The 25601-nt window shown below is 42.1% G+C and overlaps 1 protein-coding gene across 1 annotated transcript; it reads right to left on the bottom strand.

Annotated features, from left to right (window-relative positions):
• Positions 1–485: 485 nt before the first annotated feature.
• CES5A (carboxylesterase 5A) lies at positions 486–25601 on the bottom strand. Its single transcript, XM_040982183.1, has 13 exons — positions 25529–25601; positions 24347–24551; positions 22260–22398; positions 18963–19096; positions 18311–18464; positions 16176–16280; positions 14799–14903; positions 12588–12728; positions 9675–9743; positions 8328–8475; positions 5755–5904; positions 822–894; positions 486–714 (listed from the first exon to the last, which is right to left on the bottom strand). The coding sequence occupies exons 1-13, from the start codon at positions 25599–25601 to the stop codon at positions 486–488; spliced, it is 1725 nt and encodes a 574-aa protein (XP_040838117.1).

Below are 25601 nucleotides of genomic sequence, written 5' to 3'. Positions count from 1 at the left end.
TAAAAAGAACCTCTTTATAAGTCACCTGCAGTGTGGAATTCACTTCTATCAAATGGGATATAGACATGGACAAAATAGACCTACTTTACAGATTGAGCTGAACCATAAAAGACCCAGCTCAAACAGACATCTTCTCTAAAATAACATTTTTTTATCTTGGGTATTGGGGGTTGGAGTGTATTTATCAGCACAGAATGAAATTACATCACTATATATATTTTATATTCAGATTGTATTGCATATGATAAAATTACATTAGGCCAGTCCTCCAGATTTACTGAAGAAATCCTATCCAAGACAAATTGCATGTTTAATGTTGAAAAGAATTTCAAAAAGGTCATCCCAAGTCCATAAAACATCAGTCAAAGTGTCTATCCCACAAAAAAACCACACACAAAGCAGTCAAATCCAGAATGGAGTTCATGGTTGTGGGAGAAATTATAATAGTAGAGAGGAAATAAAATCCTACAAAGATAACTGGATTCTCAAGAAGACAAGCAAAGGAAAGGCAAGAGCAGGGAAGGGAAGATTAAGGAAGAAAGAGGACTGGGGAGAGTTTCAGAAGCAGACATTATCAGGGGAAAAGTGTTGGTCCAAAACATCAGTCTCTGCTCCTTCAGTCTCTCTCCGACACTTATGTTCAAATCCAGCTGCAGATACATTTCAGTCTTGTTGTAGGCTGGCCACAGAGGCAGGTGGTCCCCATTTGGATTCCTGAGAGTGAGAGCAGCAGCACAAGTGAGATTGTCATCCTCCAGCAGCCAGTGGTAGGAGACAGCAGGTTCATTACCCAGTGGAGAGGACAAGGCAGTTTCACTCACCCAGTCCGAGCAAAGTTACTCCAGTATCTCATCATCTTCCTGCTCAGCAGCTTCTCTTCTCCAGTAGCTCCTTCTAAAGGAGACAATCAAACTCTAGCTGCTTAGTGACTCCTCATAGTCCATGGATCCCTTTCAAAACCTCCCCTCCTGTTGGATCCTTACAAGCCTAGCAACTCACTGTACCGATTCTGTCCATGTGGACACGGAGGCTCAGAGTAAATGTGACCTGCAACAGGATGCTGATTTACAAATGGTACAGCTTCCCAGTCAATCATGCACTTCCAGCCATTCCTATGAGGCTGCAGTTTCCTTGAGGACAGACCCTCAAACACACACACACACACACACACACACACACACACACACACATGCACACTTCACAAACAATAAATCATAACCATTCTTCAATATCCACAGGGTACTGGCTCCAGCACCATGAACAAAAATCGTTACATACCAAATCCTTTGTATTTAACCTATGTACATTCTCTTACATATACTTTCCAGATTACTTAGAAAATCTAATACAGTGGTAGGACTTGCAGTTCAGCAGGTTAAGTCACCACTCAGAATGCCTGCATCCCACATTGGTGGACATGGGATCCAATCCTGCCTCTGCCGCCTGATTTGCATGTTCTGGGAGGGGCAGATGGTGGCCCAAGTACTTAGGTTTCTGCCATTCACATGAGAAATCAGGATAGGGTTTCAGGCTCCTGGATTTGACATAATCCAGCTCTGGTTATTTACAGGCATTTTAGGAATGAATCAACAAATAGATCTGTCTTTCCCCTTCTCCCCTCCATCTCTTCTTCCTCGCCTCTTTGCCTCCACTCACCTCACTCAGTTGCTCTGCCTTTCCAATAAATAAAAATAACTTTTTAAAAATAAAGAATATCTCATACAATGTAAATTATGTGGTTATTATACAGTATTGCATAGGAAATAATGTCAAGATAAAAGTCTAAAACTGTTTGATATGGAAGGTATTTTCCCCAAGCAGAGAGAGAGCCAGCTGTCTTGTATCTCTTCATTTGAAAAAGCAATACCTGATCAAACGACAAAAGTCTAAAATGCAGTAAGGCTATCTAATGGCTAATGAAAATCAGTTTCCTTCCTTTCTCTTCCCACCAAATCCCTAATTACTCATGTCAGAGGCAACCAATTCTACCAAATTTTCAAGTATTTGCAGGGAGCAAACTACACATGTATTGGGGTATAAGGAAACTCTTTCTCTTCACATATTTGGGATTCTATTTGCCACATATTCTAGATTTTGTTTTTACCAAAATTGTAGATACGGTCTGTCGCCCATAAAGCTCCCATTTATTTGGATCAAGGACCTAAATCTCTACCCAGAAACCATCAAGCTATTGGAGGAAATCCTCCATAAAATTTAGGCACAAGCAAAATTTCTTAGAAAAGCCACCCACAGTCAAGACCAAAATAAACAAATGGGACTATGTCAATCTAAGAAGTTTGTGCACAGCAAAGGAAATGATCAACAAAGCAAAGAGGCAACTGACACAGTGGGAGAAAATCTTTATATCTACACAACAGATATGGCACTGATATCCAGAAACTTTAATATCCAGAAGCTTCAGAAACTCAAAAAAAATAAATTTAAAAAAAACTAAAAACTGTTGAAGAAATAGGTGAAGGAGATGAATAGACATTTTTCAAAAGAATAAATTCAAATGGCTAATAGGCATGAAAAATGCTCAGACTCCTTAGTTATTAGGGAAATGCAAATAAAACAATATTACATCTAACTCCAGTGAGATTGGCCTACCTTCAGAAATCTAACAAACCTGTTGAAAAGGCTGAGGGGAAAAAGGCACCCTTCTCCTTTGCTGGGAGGAGTGTAGGCTAGTGCAGCCACTTTAGAAGTCAGGAGAGAGTGCTCAGACAACTGTAAATCCAGCTACCATATGACCCAGCTATCTGACTCCTGGGAATACACCCAAAAGTCATGGAAACAATCCAGAGGCCCATGGAAAGAAGAATGGTTAAAGAAACTGCGATACATCTACTCCATCGAGTACTACACAGCTATGAACAAAATTCTACCATTTGCAACCAAATGGTTCCAAATGGAGATCATTATGTTCAGAATAAGCCAGTCCCCAAAAGACAAATGCCATGTCACTTCTGATACAAGGCAAGCTCCATGTAAAATTCAAGATTAACAGATATATAGGTAAATAAGTATTATACAATGAAAACTAATGTATCCAGGGTTGAAAATATGTTGCAATGTGTATCTCTACTTCTGAATAAGACTCCCAGTGAAAGTTAATACCATTGAAAATGCCTTGAAAATTTGATACCATATTTTTACCACTATCTGTACCTACAATACCACAATATACTTAAATAGCAGAATGTTAAACTTGTGATTGTTACTAAATATAGTGGAAAATAGTTGGAGGGAAAAGTGGAGAGAGAAGAAGGGGAGGAGGGAATCCTTATACTTACAAAATTGTACCATGGAAATAGAAATTTTAAAAGGCCTCTACTTATTTTTCTTAAATACCTAGACACACATTACATAGAAGTTACATAAAACTTGTAAGTCATGTATATAGTATTCTGTTGATACACGTTCGTTTCCAATCTTTTGCTTGAAAATACTGTAGTGTGCATGTATTTTGCATGTGTACTATTACACAAAAATTCCTAGATCACCAAGATGAAAACATGGATTTTAAATATTGGCAGAATCTTCTATTAATGTTTGCAATGGACTGCTTCCTACACCTGCTCAAATACATTGTTTAAAACAGTTGTTCAAGCTGGAATAGGGAGAAAGGATTCCTCACCTAAGCTTAGTCTTCAGTTCTTATGTTGGGAGATAATGTGGACTTTTGTATGTCTAGATGCTAGTTGGCATTCCTTTCCCATCAGCCATCAATTTATGTTATCTGGTTTTATTAGATAGTAAGACTTGCCAAGCCTAGCTGTCCAAGACTGCCAAAATCTTGGCCACACCTTCAAGTAGGTGGCACAAGAACTGCCCAGCCATTTCTTAACTGGTTCAGAGCCCACCAATGGGGAAGGTCTTCCCAAGATTCCTGCCCAGGAAAGGGTTATTCAATGCTTGATATCCCAAGGCCCTTCCAAGAACTTTTGCTATCTCTCCCTCTCCTTTCAAGAGGCACCCTCCTTCCCAGCCCACTCCTAGGAGTTACGTTCCCATTCCCTCTTCCCACGTTCACCCAGTCTCTTCGCAAATAAAACTGTCTGCAATCAATCCCAGTTTCTTATTTCTGTACTAAGTTGAGGAAAGAACCCACCAAGCTTTTCTGGTAATAGGTTGTTCTCATTGATTTTATAAGCTCTTTAGATATCAATGATACATTCAGTGTTCATTTTCTCCAGTTGGAAATCCCTGTGTCAGACACATAGGATAAGCACAGTAATAGTTCCTGAGTAATATCATTTATCAAGCACTCAACTGTGTGCACTTTGGGAATTGATGGCAACCTGTTAGTCTTGCTGTTATTGTAGGATGAATAAATGAAATAAGCACAACTTATGAGCACCTGCTCTCATTGTGTAGGGTCCATAAATGTGACATCTCATACAATGGATTTAGCTAATGTTTAGTAATAAAGTCATATGTAATTTGTTTTCTATTTATTATTATTTAATTTATTATTTATTATTTAATTTCTATTTTCTATGTAATTTGTTTCCAGCCACATCTGAATTGATTTTTCAAGGCCCTGAACAAGCCATCAATTCAGGCATAAGCAAGCCAATGTTGCTATTACCGGCTCACAAGTCATCTTGATCCAGATAATTTTGAGCTAGAATAATGAAAATTGTGGTCCCTACCTTTTATAGCCATGGGTAGTGGCCTCATTGGATTTCTGGGAAGGCCAAGGCCAGGGACCAATAGTCAACATGAAAACAGCTCTAATTGCTTTTCAAAAAATTAAGTTGCCCGAGTATCCCAAAATGCTTATCCCTACAGGTGTTAGTACTAAGATCAATATTCATTATATTCATTGAGAATCTTGGCAGCTCTTTTTAATCTTGATTTAATGTGAATGCAGGCATTTTCCTGGGGGGGATGTTATGCCTGTCTAAGCCAACAATGCCATTTTATCCCAACCTGTCAGTCCCCCTGGGCTCTTGCAGAGCAGTGGGAGGAGTAGGGAGTTGTACACCTAGAGTTCAGAGCCAAGCCTTCTCATATACAAAAGTAAGAGCCAGAGGAGCCAAGGTAAGTTTGGACCCAGAGGCATGGTGACTGCTGAGGGGAACCTGGGCCAGGTTGGTCTCAAGGCTTGGGGCCCTAACCCTGGCCACTGCTGCCAGGCAGTGGACAAATCCTGGGCCTTTCTAGGCTTGACGGATTTCTCCCTCCGGAGGAAGAAGCCTTGGTGAGTTTGGACACAGGCATGGGTGCTCAGCCCTCCTGGCCACATGGCAGCTGCTGAGGGAACTGGACCAGGCGGCCCATGCACCAATAGTGCCCAGGCACTGCCTGTGGGCCACCTGGCAATGTGCTCTAGGATCTTGGGGTGTGGGCCTACAGGGAGTTAGATGGCACAGGTGGGCATTAGCAAGGACCTTAGGGTCAGGTCCAGATGAGAAGTGACTTCTCTGGAACTTCCATGGACAAAGTCATTCTACTTGAAGGGCTACAACATGTATCTATCCCATCAGTGTCAGAAAAGGGAACAGGCTCTGTGAGGCTGGCCATGAAGTTGATAAATGCATGAGTTAATCGGGTCTGGGGGTAGAATCTGCACAGGAATATGTGGGTTCCCTCACATGGAATAGCAGCAATCTGTTGCCATGTGCAAGAGCTGTGGCTAGGAATAGGCCTGGTCAGGGAGCTAAGGGGATGCACTGGTTGGGCTGGAATTCCCATCAGCAAATGCCAGTGCCAGAATCAGTGGCTACCCTGCAGCCAGTTCCTTACCAAACATGACCACATCCCCCGTCAGGAAGGCACCTCCAAAGACGAAGCGGATTTCATCAGAGTGGTCAGCTTTGACAAACGCAGGCTTCGTGTCTTCAAAACATTGGGGTCGATGCTGAAACTCGTAGAAGTAGATAGGTGCACCACTATCTGACAAAAGGCCAGGGAAGATCAGGTGTTTACACAGGATGGAGGAGGGACACAGGCCTAGATCCCCAGCTCTAAAGTCCTGACTTTAGAGACCTATAGGCGGTACAGCTGAGTAGCAAAATGGGTTCCCAGATGAGTTACTTCTCATTTGAGGTCAGTATTTCCTGCTACAGCAGTCCTCAATGTCTAGTGATAAAGACCTCATTGTCCCTCAGAAGCTAAGAAGGCAACAGATCTGAAATAGTCCTTCGGGGAGAGCATTGTGGCACAGCATATGATGCTGCTGGTGGTGGTTGTTGTAATGCCTAAAGCCCATATAGGAGTCTTGGTTCGAGCCTCAGCTGATCCACTTGTACATGAAGGTGGCGCAAGTGAGTGGGCACCTGCCACCAGTACTGGATATCTGGATAGAACTCCAGGATCCTGACTTTGGTCTGGCCTAGGTCTGGCTGCTATGGCCATTTAGGGCTTAAATCAAAGGCCGCTCTCTTGCTCTGTCTATCCCTCTGCCTCAGTGTCACTACCTTCCACATAGTATTTTAAATAGAGGAATAATTCTTCATATTGAGCCAAAATATCTTGCTGTGATTCCCTCTCACCTACCCTGGTTTAATTGTCTGGAAATAAACGCAGCAAAGCTCATTTCTGCTCCCATGATAACCCATACATGTGCTTCATGTATTTTGTTCACTTTTCTTCTGAAAATCTTTACAATTTTTTTTTAACATTGAGTTATATAAGTGACAGAGCTCCCATCCACTAGTTTAGTTCCTAAACGTTTCCAACTGTGTGGACTGGGTCAAGTCAAAGTCAGGATACCCAGATGGAAGTCCTGGCTCCTAAGTGACTGGCTTTCATTATTTGCTGTTTCCAGGCACATTTGAAGAAGGTTGAATTGGAAGCCGAGGCGAGACTCCACCTTAGGTGTTCTGTGACAGAGAATGTGGGAGTTACAAGTGGAACTTATTCCACAGTGCCTACTTCTAGCTGATTTTTCTTCAATCAAAGTAGATTACTGTATGACTAACAATTTGCTTGTTCATTCATCTGATCAGAAATTCAGGTTGTTTCCAGTTTGTAGAAACTGACTAAAGCAGCTATGACTGAGTTTGCAAGTCTTTCGTATGGACATATGCTTTCATCTCTTCAGTGAATATCCAGGAGTACAACACTTGGGTAATGAAGTAAGTAGAAGTTTAAATTTGTATGAAACTGATTTTCTACAGTGCCTATACCATTTTATGTTCCCAACAGAAAAGCCTGAGAGCCTTGGACATTCTATATCCTTGGCAATATTTCCTGATATGGCTCACAGTTTTAATTACAGACACTCCAGTAGGTATAAATGGTTGCCTCATTTGACATTTTGTGTTTCCTTCATGACTAATGTTTAACACTTTTGTGGATTTTGGAATTTTGTACAGTATCTTTTCAAGCTTCAAAATAAAGGACACTTTTTGAATAATGGTATTGTAAGTTCAATTCTGGATATGGATTAGTAAAAATACTTTTCCAAAACCAATGCTAATATTTTGATATTGAAATTCCATTGAGCCTAAGTCAGCTTACTCATTTCTCAATTTAGTAAAACTTTTACTCTATAATTTCATCACAATACTTACACATGAGCAGTGGTCTCCATGTTGCTAAACTCAGTCCCACTCACCTGTCACAACTTTGGCAGAGTTTACATGACAGTGACCTTCCTATCACTGTTAACCTGTCCTGCTTAATTTTACTCCACAGCACTATCATCTAAGTGATAGTTTGAACTGTTCCACAGTACCCTACCCTTGATTTTTCTTTAATCAAATACTACTGCATGAACGTTTTATAATTTGCTTGTTTATTCATCAGATATTTAGAAATTTAAGATTTAAGGTTTCAGAAATATCAAATTTATCCTGTTATCAATCTCCTTCATTAGCATATTGTCTTGTTCACTGCTATATCTGTAGGACCTAGAGTAGTTCAACGCAGTATACCTTTGATAAATGTGTTGAAAGAAAATGGAAAGGGGAAGCAGAGGGGAGGAAAAGAGGGGATTAGTAGGGAAGGAATGGAAGAAAGGAAGATAAGAAAAGAAACAGTTATGTGTCTCTACAAGTAATTTAATTGTTCCATAATCTTTATGGCTAGGATGTTTTAGAAGACGTTTCCAAAAACAAAATACATCTCAGGGAATGAGACCCAGAAGATGGTGGGGAGACAGACATTTGCTAGCAAGAACTGATCAATATTCTCAAACTCTAAAAGCCAAGGAACTGGCAAAGTCAAATGGCATACAATTGTCACGGGTACACTTGGGGACGCTTTCTCAGTGAGGGTGTAGAAGGCAAGAGTAGACAGCAGGCTAACAGAGCAGTTAGATCCTGGCTGTTATCAGCCTCGCTGTGGCTCTGGAGGGGGCTGCACAGACTCACCTCTGTGGTAGCGAGCTGTGATCAGTGCTGGGACCACAAAGAATACATCTCCAAGCAAGTCCAGGAGACTATCTCGGATTTCAACAGAAGAGTGTTTGTCATGAAAGTATTCATCAGACACAACATACAAAAGCTGGGCAGGAATGTTCTGCAATATATCACAATCACCGGAGATACAGGTCATCACAATAGTCAACATGTTAGCCACTTGCATGTATAGCATAATTCAACATATTATGTGCATTGCTCTAGTTAATACCATATAGCAATCTCACAGTGCAAGTATCAAAGTTAGCTCCACGTCACAGACCAGGAAAATGAGGCTTAGAAAGTTTAAGTGACTGGTCCAAATGGATCTGTTTGCTTCTAAATCTCATGCTCCTAACCACAGTGACATATCTCATTAACATGCTTCAAAAATAGAAATTCCTGGCCAAAACTAGCTATACTATGTATAGGGCTCAATGTAAAGAAAAAATTGCCCCCCCTCATTAAAAAGTACAGTCAACCCCTTCAGCTAGTCTCTCCATATTCCTCTGCTCCCAATTGGTCCTCTTCATTTCTTCCTGTTCATCTTACCCTTTGTCCCACAATACTTTTTCCCTCTTGTAGGCACTACAAGGCCTCACAGATGCCTATGCTCTTAGGCACTTACTGAAATACCTTGTCTTGTCCATTCAGTACCTATTAGAAGTGCAGGGACACATGCACTTCAAGAAGCATCAATGAGTGTAATTACCTGGCATTGAGTACAGTAGTCAATGTTTATGAAAAAAAAAAGGAAAATAAAAGGAGAAAAAAGGAAAGGAAGCTGTCTATATCCCAACATCTGGTACTGCTAAGTTACCATATATGTACGCAATGAACAAACAATGGTAGATAATCAATGGATAAATGACTAGTATTGCTAGAACTTAACACAATGCAGTGTTGGCATGCAGCAAATATGATGCCTTAGTCCCAGATGTGTATTTCAGGATTCAGAACTCTTCAAATTGTCAGATACTTCTGTGCACATGTTTTGGGCTGTGTAACATGCCTGGGGTTGGGAGTAAGCACCTCAGCATCTACCTACTGAGTAACATCTGAACAGTTGGACAACAAGCAATCAACATGCAGAAACAATAATTGCTAATAACCACAGATCAAAGTCAGATTTGGCTTCCGGTTGGCTACTAAAGTCCTTTAAATTTTAGGACTGTAGATGAAGGACTGCAGGCCTACGTTTACCAATGGTCTACTAAATGGATAAATGTATGAGAAATGCCTATGCCCTCATATGTTACTGCCAAGTACAGTGCTGCAAAGTTTAAGTTAATGACACTTGAGAATTCCAAGTTCACCTACCAGAATAGAGCGTATCACATGAAGAGCAAAAGACTTATTGGCTCCATCAATGATATCAGGAATTGTCTTCTGTGGAGAGAAATGGAGCATCTTTTGTGAGTCTTCTGGCCAGAAACCCACTTGAGCTCCCAGTTATTCGACTTTCCAAGGGGAGGATGGGAAGAGTAGAAACTCCTTCAGCACCAGGCAGTCACATGTAGGAGCCAAGGTGGCCACTCTGTGGAATGATCCCATTACCAGCTGACTTCTGTCATTTCAAAGCCTTATCTCCATTATCTTTATATGAGATTGTATTTGGGGGAACATTGAAATGAAGAGGGGATGATGTTAAAAGGCCTTGGTGTGGGTTCTCATCCAATCTAGTTGATGTTCTTAAGACAAATTCAACACAAAGACACTAAAAATCAAGCACACAAAGGATAGAGCATGTGAGGACAGTGAGAAGATGGCCATCTTCCAGCCAATGAGAAACTAAACCTACTCACACCTTGATCTTGGACTTCTTTGCTCCAGAACAATAAGAAAATGTCTAGTGTTTAAGCACCTAATCTACGACATTCTGTTGAAAGCCTGAGCTGCCTTAATCAGGCTTTGATACCAATTTAAAAGGGAAATCAGAAAATATGGCAACATTTTCCTTACAAGGACCTTTGCAATCGGGGGTTTCTGAGAACCCAACAGTAGGGATTCCAGCAGTGAAGTGGCGAGGCTGGTGACTGAGGCTACAAGCTCTGTAGCTGACTGACCTGAACTTGAATCTCCTCCTTGCCCTCAAGCTGTGAACTTAGCAAGAGCGTTAACATTGCATTTGTCCAATTCCTCTTCTGCAAAATGGAGATGAACAGTGCCCACCTGACACAGCTACAAGAACTGGGTTGATATTTGCAAAGCACGGATGATGGGACTGAGTTCCTAATAAGATCTTTATGTAATTCGTGAAATTATCTCCTGGAAATTTTACAGGGGAAAAAACATGAGGGGGTAGAAAAATTACTTGTAAAACCAGCATACTCTGGCACATTTTCTGCTAGAAATCTTGACTTATATCACCAACATAGATGCTTAAACATTCAGCTCCTGGAATGTTGGGGGGAATCTCAAGTGACTCAAGTTACCACAGGTATAATTTAAGCACTGAGAGCCCTGTATCTACTAAGAAGCTAGCATTTATTTTTGGAGCATTTCTTATGGCCTTCAACAGCCAGGAAAGATGTTAACTCTAAGTTCATATGGAATATTAGCACTGATCCAGGCTCTGGCCACCAATTCCCATCCCCATTCTGTAATTTTTGAAAACTTTCAACACATGGCATCTGAGAATGTCCTATATGCCAGGATATTTCATGTGTCTGAAGTAGGCACTAATATCAGACATATTTCACAGATAAGAAAAGGTGATCAGTCAAGCACAAAACCAGAACATTGCTCTGGAGATTCAACTAACAATGGTACATCATGCTCTAACAACTCAGGAAGTTAACAGCCTGGCTGTAGGCAGTTATCCAGTAGCTTTATAATTTGGTCAATCTGTTTCTTTGTCCCATTCTTTTGACTTTAAAAGCTGGTCTATATAAAACAGCATTGAAGATGTTTGAATCTTTCAATCTTCTGAGAACACATGGAAAGGTTGTTTCCAACAGAAAGAGTCCTCTTAAAGTACAGTGTCAGGAAGTTAAGGCTCCTTCTCCACCTCAGAGAAGTCCCCCTTGACCAACGACCTTCTGTCATCCCTGAAGAAGCTGTCTCTCCTCACTTTTGGCCTTCAGAACACTCGGCACTTTCTGAATCTTTAACCATGCATTTCATCTGTAATTTCCCTCAAGAAAGCAAGCATGGGACAGGCAATAGGTGCAGCAGTGATTTTGCTACTTGGGATACCCACATCTTGTACTGGAGCATCTGAATTCCAGCACCAGCTCCATTTTTTATCCCAGCTTCCTGCTAATGTGCACCTTTGCAGGCAGCTGGTGATGGCACTCATTGAGTGAGATCCAAATTGACTTGTAAACTCCAAACTCCTGGTTCTAGCCTAGCCCAATTCCAACTGTTGTGGGCATCTGAGAAGTTTCCAAAAATGCTGGAAGAACGTGACTTGTTTTCTATTGAATGTTCAATTTTTATAAGCATATAGTAAATGCTAAAATGTTTTCAAATTAAACATTTCAGAAGATTTTTAGAAGTCAAAATGGCAGAATCAGGGATGGACATGAAACATTAAAAGGACTAAATTTTTAAATTGAGTGCATTTCAGCTCTGAAGTGGTACATAATTATGTTATATTTTGGTAAAGATCCAATAGATCCAATTTGCTTATTTTTATATAACTGCTTTTACCATTATAAACTTGTATGAGGAACAAGGCAAAATCCTATAGTGACTCCATTGAGTCCTCCATGACTCCCTGCTACATTTGGATCTTCCCCTAGTGCTCATGGTCTGAAGGCTTGGTCACAGTGTATCAGCATTGAGAGGTGGTAGATCTTTAAGGGGTTTAGGCCTAGTAGAAGGTGATTAAACCATAGGACCAACACTTCTCAAAAGGACACAATCCTTTCAGGACTAGGTTAGTTCTGAGAGCAATTTATTCCAGACAAGGCCACCTCACTTGCTTGGCCCCTTCAGCAAACAGCAGTTCTCTTCATACCTGTACCAGGTTAACCAAGGAAGTCCTTGCTGTTTGGACTAGCCAGCCACCATAAAAATGAGCCAAATAAACTTTTGTTTATATACTAGCAAACATCAGGTATTATAGCAGCACAAATATGCCAAGATGCCTCTTCTAGAGAAGGGAAAGATTATCACTGGGTACTTGGCGAATGGGCTCCAACCCTCAACACTTGGGGTCCTCTAGGGAAATGTCCAGTTGCCACATAACTGTTGGGAAATCACTGGGTAGGCAGGTTCAATTCTTACCATGGGGAGCAGGTAACCACACTCATGGTTATTGACACCAATGATAGAAGGAACTGTTTTGAAGGTTTGTTGAGTCAACAGTTCTAGAGGCTCTTCAGGAAAGAAACGGCCATCAACCACTCGAGTGAAAGACTTTGTTTTCTGCAATAAGAGAAGAAAACTCAATAGCTTCCTCTGTTTGCAAAATCGTTGTTCCTAAATCTTAGCCCAGCTAAGCCAAACCAGTGTTATCAATGTTCAAAATGCATTAGAAAGATTCTGGTAGGAACTGGCAACATGGTATAACAGGCTAATCCTTCACCTGCAGTGCTGGCATCCCATATTGGTGTTGATTTGTGGCCCAGCTGCTCTACTTCTGGTCCTGCTTATGGCCTGGGAAAACAGTATTAGATGGGTTCAAGTCCTTGTGTCCCTGAACCCATCTGGAAGACCTGAATGAAGCTCCTTCCTCCCAACTTTGGATCAGCTCCACTCTGGCCCCTGCACCCATTTGGGGAGTAATAGCTGCTCCCCAGTCAGTGGATGGAAAGTCTATTTTCTCTGTAAAATTTGCATTTCAAATAAAAATGAGCTTAATAAAGGGAAAAGGTTCCTGCAAGAGCACCATTAGTGTCATTCGGGAATTTATTAGAAGTGCAGGTTTTTGGGCCCTATTCAAGGCCTACTGAATATGAAACTTTTAGGGCTTGCATCCCAGAAAATTTTAGCAAGTCTTTCAGGTATTTCTGATGCATACTTAAGTTTGAGAAACAGTGGCCAAAGCAATGGGCAAACTGGGGAAGGAGCAGAATGACCAAGACAGAAGAAATTGGTTTGAGTATGTTCCTGAGATGTCTTCCTCAGAACACTGTGCCCTGGACTTTGCAGCATATTTCTTGGCTCTCAAAGCAACCTGTCTCTAATCATGTTTTCCAAGCTTCCTGTTATATGGGTTCAGTAAAAGGGAGCACTGAAAGAGCAAAAACACATATTGGGTCAAGAATTTATCCATTTCATGGAGTTCTACTTACACAAGTATTCAATATGCAACCAGACAACTTCTTATTGTATTGTTGTATTTTTATGCCTGATTATTTCTTAGAAGATTTATTTGAAAGGCCAGCTTAGAGAAGGAAAGAAGCCTTCCACGCATTGGTTTACTCGCCAAATGGCTGCAACAGCTGGGGCTGAACTAATTCAAATCCAGGAACAAGAAGCTTCCTCAAGGTTTCCCACCTTGATGTAGGGACCCAAGGACTTACAGAATTGTCTGTTGCTTTTTCAAGCTATTAAGAGAGCTGAACAGAAAGTAAAGCAGCCAGCATAAAAACAGGATGCCGCATAGGGAATCAGTGTGCTACACTACCACCCAGCCCCAACACACTTGATGATCTTGCTGTATCAAGGTTTTGAAGGAAGCCAGGACTGACGCAGTAGTTAAAATCACTGCTTGGAGGTCTGTATCTCATGCCAGTCTTGGTTAATGACTGCTTCCAGGATTAGTTAATTCAGCTTCCTGGTCATGTGCATATTGAAGGCAACAGGTGAAAGCTCAAGTACTTCGATCTTTGCCATTTACACAGCAGACACAAATTGGGTTGTAGGGTCCTGGCTTCCATCTGGCCCACCGTGGACTTCTACAGACATCTGGGAAGATCTTTGTCCTCTCACACTCCTACCTTTCAGATAATATGAATTATTCTTTAAAAGATCAAAAAATTCAATGTTAGAGAAATATTGACCCAACTGACCAGTTGTGAATAAAAGTTTGTCCTGAGTCAGATAAGCTTTCCTTGAATACCTGCAGAGGTGAATACCTCACCTGGCCTGTCTCTAGGCATTTGAAGTAGATTATCTTTTTTTACCAGCCCAAAATGACTTCATAGAATTTTCTTGGGCTTGACTCCAGTTTCTGGTGGTCTTTTGAGTAAGCATAGGCCTTTATCCCAGTGAGATTCTTTCACTGCCTTTGGGAGCAACTCATGCATTTTGCTGGATCTTTTCCAGCTAAGAAACATCCCAGTCCCATAAAGTTTCTGAAATTATCTGCATTGGTTTTAGACATCACTTCTATTTTATAGCTCTTGAAGAGTCTAACTCGTTTTTCAAGTCACAAATGAGAAAGGGGCAGAGGAAAGAGGAAGGGAGGGAGGGACGGAGGTAGAGACAGAGACAGATATTTTTGTACCACTCAAATAGCCCTGCCCCCAAAACTCTGCCTTCTCTCCTCACCTGGCCAAGGCTCAGTAACTCCTTGGAGGATTTCTCTCTCAGGCACGTCAGCAGGGCCAGGGAGTCTGACGCATTGCAATCACAGGCTTCTGCAACAATCTGCAACTATTTCCGAAAAGACAAGGTCAGAACATGATATTGAAAATATCTAGGAAAAATGAGTTTGGAAGTGTCCAAAAAAGTCCTAGGCTGGTTCTTTCTACATGAAGCCCACATCTTCTCCCCAGTTTCATGTCCCCTAGGACACACTGATAAAGATGAAGCAGTGACACCTTAGTTTCTTACCTGGTGTTCCTGGCATCATCAGCAGGTGCCAGAACTGGGTATGCAATTGTTGCATCCTTCAAATGTAGAAAGGAATCAAGAATCCTGCATGCTTAGCTACAATGGATCTAGGTCCCACAGATTGCAGTGGTCCAATCTTGAGTGCCAAATGAAGCTAGAAGCCCTAACAGTGAGAAATGGTTTTGCAAGCTCCTAATCAGATGAGGCATGACTCAAGAGCAGATGCAGTTTTTCAGCTCCACCCAAACCCCAGCCACACCTACAGCCTAACATGGCCTAGACAGTTTCAGCCTCTGTACCAATTCCACTCATTCTTCTTGAGGCCGAGATTCTGCCTCCTCTGAAATGTCATTTGCATATCATACAGCCCTCAAAAACCCCTTTCTCATTTAATCTATTATCTATCCTATCACCTCCCCTATCTTCTTTATGTAGCCCATTACAAAACACCTTGCCCTATCAGTGAGTTGTCTGGCTGTACTTTCCAAATTTGTAGACTTTGTCCCTTGAAATGAACAGTTCTTAATTTCAGGACAATTGCAGATGGCCTGAAGATATAAGAAAAACTACAGACCCTCTGTCTTGGAAAATAAGCATATCGGGTTTGCATATAATTCAGGGCACTCAAGAACCCTTCCAAACCTAGCCATGAATTCCAGGTCAAAATCTCTTGTAATAGATTCTATCCTTCCAGATTTAGGTTATGCATTCTAATAACACAAATTCTAATCGAGCCAAAGAAACAACGGACCCTCTGAATTATCAGATTTAAAAACAGCTATCTCTTTAGTGATATCAAAAATTAACATTAAGTAGATTTTTATAATTTCAGAATGCTGTTTCACCTTTTTAGAATATTTTTATAATATATCTAAGAAAATTTACCACTAAAGTAATTCCCAGATACTTCATCAGAGCTAAATCCTACAGTCTGTAGAGTCAGGCCTTCCATGGATATCAAGGCTCACTATGGGCCAGTGTCAAGTTCCTGGAGCATGGTCCACAGGGAAAGCCTAGCACACGATATGAAGCCAACAGTCTGGACTCCTGACCAAAGAGAAGAAAGTAGAGATATGTTAACTAGATACCTACATCTTTACTCCTTTGATCATCAGCAGACTTCAGGTAGGGAATGATGGCTACCCCACTCTCCATGATGGCCCTGTGGAACAGACCAGTGGCCATGGGGGACAGAACCTGGAGAGAACAGACCAAGGAGAAGTTGTTCAGGGGACATTTCTCCCCATATGTACCATCCACTCCTTCAAAGAAACCTTCCCAGAAAGCCTCCTTAAGAGCTCCAATCTTAGAGAAAAGCAATGCCCTGGGGTTCAAGGACTAGTGTGGAAAGTTGGCCAAGTTACTTAAACTTCTTGAGCACCTGTTTCCTCATAAACTTGGAAGTCAAACATTGTGACATGTAGATTCTAGTTCCTCCACTTCCTGAGTTACCTCTGGCAAGTTGCTTGGTATTTCTCAACACCTATTCCCTCTCCTATAAAGGAAAAACTGAGTTCATATTACAAGACTGTCCTGAAGAGTAGAGGAAGCCATCAACATGAGGGGGTAGATGTTAAATCAATGACTAGGTTACCAATTTGAAAATCAGCATCCCATATCAGCAAAGATCCAGCAACTTCCCTCTTGACCCAGCTTCCTGCTAACATGCATACTTGGAGGCAGCAGTGATAAGTCAAGCGCTTGGGTCCCTGGCACTCATGTGGGAGACCTGGATTGAGTTTCAGACTTCAGTGTCAGCCTGGCCCAGTTCCGGCTGTTGTGGATATTTGAGAAATGAGCCAGGGATAAAAAATCTCAATTTCTCATTCCTCAATTTCAAATAAAATGAAAGTATTTTTTTAAATGTAAACGTCTTTGAGGACTGACTGGTCAAATTTTACTCATGCAATAATGGCTGTTATTACAAATGTAAGACTGAGTTAATTTTGAAGACATAAAATATAGCCTTAAGATAATCAAATACAATCACAGAAGTTTTATCCTGCTGCCATATGACTGAATTTTGTAATTAGCATGCTGAGTGACGCTGAGGAAATCCTGACTAGTTAGAAGCAGTGGGCCATTTTCTAGCACCTCTGTCACTTTGTTTCTTGCTAAGACAGGTATGTTTGCTTTCAAACTTGTTTTTATTGTACTTCTTATTTACATAGTCAACAGAAGTCATAGAAACTGATAAACTTCATGTAAAAAAAAAAGCAAAATTATATAAGAATTCAACAGAGCAGTTAAGATGCCACTAGAAATTTTGCATCTCAAACTGGAGTGCCTGGGTTCAAGTGCCTGCCTCCACTCTCAATTTTAGCTTATGGCTAATGTGCATCCTGGCAGCATGTGATGGTTCAACTTTCATGCCTGCTACCAAGACACCAATTCACTTCCAAGCTCCTGGCTTCAGCCAGGATGGACTCTGCTGGGACTGAAGAATGAGCTAGATGGGTCTATGTCTCTCATTCTCTGTATCCATTTCTTTCCTGTCTTTCAAATAATTTTTGTAAACTTACAAAATCATGTCTCAGAAAAAGACAAATAGCTAAAAATATTGCTGCCAAAATTGGTGTGAACATTTACAGAGTATATAGCAGGAGAAAGGAAAAATATTGAGGCAGTATGCAATCAGGAGGTACTTCAGTCCAACTATTTTTTCAGGTGCCTTAAATTTCAGGCTATGAAGAAACCTGCAATTTGAGGGCAGTGAATTCTGAAGGTGATTTATGCTGATTGGTGAGGGAATGAACATGTCATGCATTCTGTTAAAATATTTACATGCATGTTTTTAGCTATTCTATGCTTAATTTGAATTTTCTATTTAAAAAGTGACTGCCAGGGCTGGCAATTAAACACTACGGTTTTTCCCTTACAAAAAAGAAATCTTTCTCACATTGCTTATTCATTACTTATTAGATGATCCAATTAACCCTGTAAAACAGTTGTGTCAATTTACAATGTGTGAGGTTTTTCAGGAAGTCCATGGAAAACATACATTACGATTGAGACTCAATGCACGAATATCCATTGTTAGGCACTAAAATAAGTCTTTTCATTCAATGTGCATAGTTTTTGAAGTACTCTTAAACTTGTAAGGCTCAAAGGAGGCCATGTATATATTACAGTGTTCAACATGAAAGCACTGGTACATTATGAGTGATTCACCGTCCCCTCCCTCAACCCCACTGGGCCTCATGCAGGTCACAAAGCAGAGAACTCACAAGGCTGGAAACACTTATGCCTCCTGCTGACTCGCCAAAGATGGTCACACGGCCAGGGTCCCCACCAAAGAAATTGATGTTCTTCTGCACCCAGGAAAGAGCAGCCAGCTGGTCCTTAAAGCCCCAGTTCCCAGAAGCATGCTGGTCCTGTGTGCTGAGGCGCAAGAGAAGCGAGGAGAATTCATGGTCAAATGGTTACCAATGGCTTCCTGCAACCCAAGGAGTACTGAGAAGGGTTTGAGAGAGGCCTGAAAGAGCTGAGAAAATTAGCCTTAAGGATTCGAGAACCTGACACAAGCTATGCACCTTAAGAACTAACAGACATGATTATATATTCCTCCAGGACGACCCAGGGAAACCTCCCTCTTGTATCCCATCTGCTGACCAAACGCAGTGGATCTGAGATCTAAAAGGATCCAAATCAGAGCCACAAAATGAAAGATGCACAGGCTTCTGTTTGGCCACGTAGGATGAATGTCAGTCAGAAACATGCGACTACACTTTAAGTGAGAACAAGACTTACTTTTGATTTTTACAGCTGCTAAATCTACTCAATATGAAAAGCTCATTCTTTGGAGTGACGAGCACTGCCTATGGCCACTTCACAGCTATCTCTTGAAGCTCTGAAGTGTAATCACTTAGGGAGACTCACGTGAAGAAGCCAAATATTCCAAGCCGGTATTGAGTAGTCACAACCAGCACATTCTCATAGGCAGCTAGTGCAGACCCATCGAAGATGGAAGCTGAGCCAGTCTCGAAAGCACCCCCTGGAAACCACACCATCACCTACGGGAGAAGAACACTCCACTCAGCTCACCTGGTGCTGAAATAAGGAAATAAGCCCGGATGTTGTTGTATTCTTCAGGGAAATTCAGCAGTATCACTTTCCTTTCTAAAAAGGATCAGAGGTTTTGTTTTTTTAGGGGGTGTGGGTAGTCCAAGGTTAAGCAAGTGGGCTCTGGCACCTGAAAATGGGGCTTTAATTCTTAGCTCTGCCACTGAACGGCTGAGGAGATTATTCAACCCTCTCAGGCTTTTCTTCTTCATCTGTAAAATGTGAGAGGGGAAAGAAACATCTCCCTGATGAGGCCCTGAGGTTTAAGATTCTCCATCTAAGTCAGAAATGCTGACCCATTCAAGTGTTCACAAAGCATATATTTGATGTAATTGACACTGTGACCCAGAACACAGTGTAAGCATGTACAAAGCCACAGCTAGTCATGACTGTACCTTAGGGCCAGTGCCCTGGCACAGCAGGTTAGAATGTTGGTTGTGATATCAGCATCCCATGAGTGCCAGTTCAAGTCCCAGATACTCCACTTCCAATTCCACTCACTGCTAGTGCACCTGGGAGGGCCCTTGTCGGCCATATGGGAGACCAGTGGAGTGCTAGACTCCTGGGGTAGGCTTAATCCAGCACATCTAAGCAAAGCAGAAGGAAGCTCTCACATACCATGCCTTTTCAAATAAATATTTTCACAAAGATGTTTGAATTTAAGGTTTCTTCTAACATCTGAAGAAAGAAAATAGAAGTTTGCTAACCTTATCTAGAAAACTAGGAGCAGGTAACATAAGACATAATTAAAATGCCACCGTAAGTATTTACATACTGAATAGTAAGTCCCTTCCATTCTTTTAAAGGTCCTATTAGAAACTACAATTCTTAGAGCTTGGAAAGAAAAATCACTGAGGAAAAGGGGGAGCTGGACACAGCATTGGTTAGGCACTAACTGGGCACAAGTTATGAGAAGTTACTCGTGCCCTCCTCATGTCTTCTCTTCATCCATAGAGTGGGTCTAATCATCCTCAACCATTGGGTTACTGTGGAGCTTAAAAGTAATATTCTGGGCCCAGTGCAATAGCCTAGTAGCTAAATAATTGTCTTGCATGTGCCAAGATCTCGTATAGCTGCTGGTTCATACCCCAGCTGCTCCACCACCCTTCCAGCTCTCTGTGACCTGGGAAAGCAGTAGAGGATGGTCCAAAGCCTTGGAGACCTGAATGAAGCTTCTGCCTTTAGATTGGCTCAGCTCCAGGCTTTGAGGCAGCTTAGGGAGTGAACCAGCAGGTGGAAGATCTTTGCTTCCTCTCTAAGTCTGACTTTCCAATAAAAATAGTTCTTAAAGTAATATCCTGTACATGGTGTACAGTAAGCAAATATACTGCTGTTGGAATACAGTAGAATGACCTGACTACTGCAGAGGGCAAGAGAGGAAGATGGGAGGATGTGACAGAAAGATTATATAATGTATCATTCACACTTCTACAGGAATTTTACATATTCATTTGCATTTTCTTAAATTTGAGACGTACAAAGCTGGAGGAAAATAAAACCTCCCTTCCACTAGTTCACGCCCAAAATGCTTCCAACAGCTAAGGTTAGGTTGGGCTCAAATCCAGAAAATAAAAATGCAATCTAGGTCTCCCATGTAAGTGGCAGAAATCCAGTTGGTTAATTATCTCACAGTGTCTGCCCTGGTGACAAGCTGAAGTTAGGAGCTAAAGCTGGAATCAACCTAAGTAGCCCCAAAGCAGGGTGTGGGCATCTTTGGTTTGGTTTGGGTTTTTTCCAGAATTAGTGATTTTTTTACTTGGTGGGGGTTTTATTTTAATTTTATTTTTAATATTGCTTATAGAGTTGAGCAGGATGCATGCCCATATGGGCCTCTGATTAGGGTGGGGAGGGTCAAGTATGTAGCAGAAAGGTAAGACATGTGTCCACAAAGGTTGAAAGGAGCGTTGCCCCTTGTTATAAAACCATATCAGCACCTGGGGATGGGGGACAGTCCTTTAAGGACACCTGAGAGCCTCCAATGTCAAATGACTACAATGTCTCTTAAGTAGGTTTTAGTTATAGAAAGTTGTCAGTTCTGTTGCTCCGGGTTAAAAATCTTTCCAAGTTCTATTAGGTGACAAAGTCTACCCTGGTGCATCCAGAAACCCAGAAACATGCTGCAAAGCTTGGCCTGAAGATTTGTTCAGCTTGTTCTGCTTTCCATTCTTCGATGAAGCAGTGACATACCTGCCGACCTGCATGAGCTGGCCATCGTGTCCCCTGTGTGATCCTGGACATGCTGTCCACCACATAAGGCATCAACAACTGAGGAAGCCCAGTCCTGATACATGCACCACAGGTCTGATCACACATCTTGGAATTTTTATCTGAATCCAGCAATCTAGTTGGAGAGTTCAAGAAACTTTGCCTGGGGTGACTTCAGACTTGACTTGTGTGTATTAAAAGGTGCAGGGGCAGGTGTGGTCTGTCACCTGCACTAGCCAATGCACATACTGATAGATGCAGCTTGGTCAGCTCCTTCTCATGCCCATCTCACATGAACCAACAGGTGCTACAACCCAGCCTGTTGTGGGGGCATCCAAACTGCTAGGCTGAACACCCACCTTTGTATTCTTAATTGCAATATTTAAGACAGTTTGTAGTTAAAGTTTGAAGGATGCAAATGTCATTTTTAAAAAGGATTTAAAAAAAGCGGAATCTTTAAGCAGTATCTTTTCTGACATTTTATAGGCCATTAAATGCTAAGTGAGCAAGGGTGTACAAGAAGATAAGCATTTGCTTTTAAGATGCTTGTACCCCATGTCAAAGTACCTAGTTTTAATTCTCAGCTCTAGTTCTTGATACCAGCTTGGAATATGGGTGATCAGAATTGAATTCCCAGCTCCTGACTGACCACAGCCGAGCTCTGACAAATGCAGGCTTTCGGTGAAAGAACTAATTTAAGAAGTTCCTTTCTCCTCTCCCTCACATTCCTCTCTCCTTCCCAAGTAAACTTAATGTGGTTAAACCAATCAAAATAAAAAAATCAGAGTCATGAATGTGATGATATTCCTCTAACTCAACAGGAAGTGAGTGAATTCCAGATACCCTGCCACCCTGTTTGGATCCCAGGCCAAAACCCACTAGCTGGAGCCCCATGTGCAGCAGTCTTACAGGCAGTTTGGAGTTCTCGCGAGCAGGAACTGGTGCATAGATGTTAAGGTACAGGCAGTCTTCTGAGATTTCAAATGTAGGATAACGCACCTTGAGTATGTGCTGATCTGAGAGCAGCCACTCCAAGTTCTGGAAGCACCTTGGAGAAGCAAAGACAATGTCCTCAGAACTGCTCTCAATCAAGTTGTCCGAAAGGGGCCAATTGCTGTGATGGTGGAGAGATCTGGCCCTGCCTGAGCAGAATTGGCATATGGGAAATGTGGCCATAAAGTTGAGCATGCTCAGCTCCTCGCAGTTTCCAAAAACAAATAGATCAAGTAAACAAACTTGATACAATTCCTGAGCAGGAAAGCATGTTGTGCAGAATGATATTATTGTTAATTATATAGCATATTCCCATCATGATACTAGAGACTCAGACTGATTTTGACTGAGTCCTCAGATGATAAAGAGCAGAGCACTGGGTTGAAGAACGAGGCCTTTATCCCTGCAGCCTCTCTTCCACAGTCCAAGGAGAAAGGATATCCACACCTCCCCACTAGGAACAAGGTGAGGGGGACTTCTAGGGAATCTTCTGCATCCACATTCTGCTTAAACTAACCCCTTACTCTAGACTACTCCACTCCTCCCTCATATTTGCTCGCTCACATTATTCCATTTCTTTCAGATTTAGTCCATTATCACCTCCTCTATGAAGCTTTCTGAGAGTTCTCCAGCTAAACATAGCTATTCTTTGGAAATGCCTGTGACGTATTGTGTTCTTGCCTAGAACTTGTCCTAAGTATATACAAAAACATTATCACCTTCCCAACCCAACTTTGAGCAACTAAGAGCCAAGGACTCTGAACAACCTCTATAGCTCAGAGCTCCAATTTCCAGAACCTGACACACAGGAACACTGACAGCTACTCATTTGTGTGGAGATGTCTACTGTACTACCTGCCCAATTAGTGCTCATTGTTTTCCTAATACAGCAGTGAGTAGTAAGCAGTAGGGAGTCACTGATGCAAATCCACCCACTGACAGGCCTTTGATATCCTCTTGCCCCTTTGTGTATCATTGAACAGAAAATTCGGTTTCGTTGCTTTCAGAAAAGCCATCTCTAACTTCCTCATGAAGCTGGGCTAAGAGGTTCTTTGTGTTCCTCCAGCACTCTGACATCTTGCTTTTTCTATTGCTCTGATTCAATTTTCAGTTATTTGTCTTCCCCCCACAATAAGGGCATAGAACCAGCCTGATGTCTCAGGATCTTAACAGAAAACCATCTATTGAGCTGGTTCTCAGTTTTAACAGAGTGAATGAACATATCAACCAACCAGTTTCAGCTGAATGTCTTCAGTCTCTGGGGCATGTGGGCTATCTTCTGTAGCCTAGAGACCTGGGTACCAGGCTACTCTTTTTAAGGACCCCAATGCCAGAAGTCCATGTGGCCAACAAGAGAGCTATGTAGATCTTAAGTATCAGAAGATTGTTGGGGATTTGAAAGTCTCGCTGCCTACTCACAAATCTACCTCACCCCTCCACTTAGTATTCAATTATTCATCTCATCTGCTAACTAGTTACTCACCCAAGCTTGAAAATTTTACAGTGACTGGCAGTTTGACTTTCCAGGACACCTTTACATTGAATATTCACTCCAGGCACATTTGGAGTTCCCAATATGGAGCAGGGGCTTCCCTAAGCCAGTCTGACCATAGATCATGTCCAAGTGAGAGGTTATATGGAAACACCTGGATAATTCCTTGTGACACGAGGACTCAGGAAGCCCTTAACAAGCTTTCCAGTGCTGTGTGGTACTCAGAATCCCTAGAAAACATTCAGACCACACAGTTTCCTGGAATTCAGTTCAGCGGACCGATTTAAAAGGAAGCCAAGGGAAACTGGATATTTCTAACACTTCCAGCCATTCTGTTGATAAGCTGGTTTGGGAGCACTGGGACGACTGAAAGACTTGCAGAATCTGTGGTGTCCCCTCCCCCTTTTCACCTACTCCTCTGTGGCCCCATGGCTGCATGACTTCATTCCCTCTCAGGAATCTCCCCAAGCTCTGAGTCTCAGGCCAACCATGGGGCCTTGCCTAACCTTACAGTTTTGGGTAGGAGGTAGCATCTCGCAAGTCATTCCAGGGCCTTGCAGGTTGTGGGTCTGTAAATCGCAGGGGTCCCAGAGGGGGTGCAGCAAAGGGAACTCCAAGGAACACGTTGACAGGCATGGGGCTCCCTTGCACGGCAACTCGCTTCCCCTTGACCCATCCCAGCTGGGTGTTTCTTTGTGGTGCTTCATTGTCAGGCCCTGGAGGAACACATAGGGAGAATGAAGAAGTTACTGTAAAGTAGCAGACACTCCATCCAATGTGGAGCTTCCCAATGAGGATGCTCCATCCTACACAGCCCCATGTCGCTATTTCCTCTCCATAAATCTACCTCTATCAGGATACTGTAGTCCAACAAGCCATGCAATTTTTCCCAGTTCCTTTGGGATCTACTTCTATCCTGCTATGTGGAAGCATTCTGAGGGAATCAATGTCCAGGATCCCAAGAAGTTCTCTACCCTGGGTTCCCCAGCTTCCATCACTTCCATACCCACCGGCATAATTCCTGTACATCATACATGCACTTACCAGTTCTTGGTTTTTCTGAGAATTTAGACAAATGCCTTTTAAAGATCAACCTAGAGGATTTCTTAACAATTAGATCAAGGAACTTGTGACTTGATAAATCAAGTGTATGTTGTTCATACACAGGAAAATGTCAATAAAAATACTGAAAATTCTCATGCACATGACACCTATGTTGACTCGTCCACTTCCAGGGTCATTTAGACGGCACCTAAGAAGACCTGGTACAAGTAAGTTGGTTTCCATGTAGAATATGAAGCCTTGAGAAGGAAATTATCCAGCTACCTATCCAGAAGGACCCAGGGATCTTAGTGCTACTGTTCTGATGTCATTTCATTTGTCAAAGTCCTATCTCCCCAGTCAGGACTGAGATGCACAGGCTCTGCCCATCCCATGTCCCTCCCCAGAACCCAGGACAAACTCCCCTTCCAAGTCCCTTGTAGGATGTGAGCAGCTCAAGGGCAGAAGCAGGGTTACTTATATTCTATCCATACCCCCAGAAGGAAGGTCTGGCCCAATTCTCAGCAACTCCAGGATACTGGAACCCCAAGGAAATGCACAGCCACTCATGAGACCTCTGAGAACTCGTGAGAAATACATTTACTCTTCCAGTGGAAAATCTTGTCCCCTCCCACATTTCAATACATCTCACCATTGCTGGCAGCCACAATGACCCAAATTACACAGAATAGAGCCTTGCTAGGGTGCACCCAATCCCCAGTCAT

The sequence above is a fragment of the Ochotona curzoniae genome, unplaced genomic scaffold (genome assembly GCF_017591425.1).
Source record: "Ochotona curzoniae isolate NIBS_2020 unplaced genomic scaffold, NIBS_Ocur_1.0 contig_3622, whole genome shotgun sequence".
In the NCBI taxonomy this organism is placed as follows: domain Eukaryota; kingdom Metazoa; phylum Chordata; class Mammalia; order Lagomorpha; family Ochotonidae; genus Ochotona; species Ochotona curzoniae.
This window is presented reverse-complemented; position numbering and strand designations above follow the sequence as displayed.

Bases quoted from the DNA above. Each gene is read 5' to 3' on its own strand.
- CES5A (XM_040982183.1), bottom strand. From the start codon at position 25,601: ATGACTGGGGATTGGGTGCACCCTAGCAAGGCTCTATTCTGTGTAATT. The intron at 24,552-25,528 runs GTGAGATGTATT...GTGTTCCTCCAG, and splicing joins CATTGTGGCTGCCAGCAATG to GGCCTGACAATGAAGCACCA. The intron at 5,905-8,327 runs GTGAGTCTGTGC...GCCTTTTGTCAG, and splicing joins CACAGCTCGCTACCACAGAG to ATAGTGGTGCACCTATCTAC.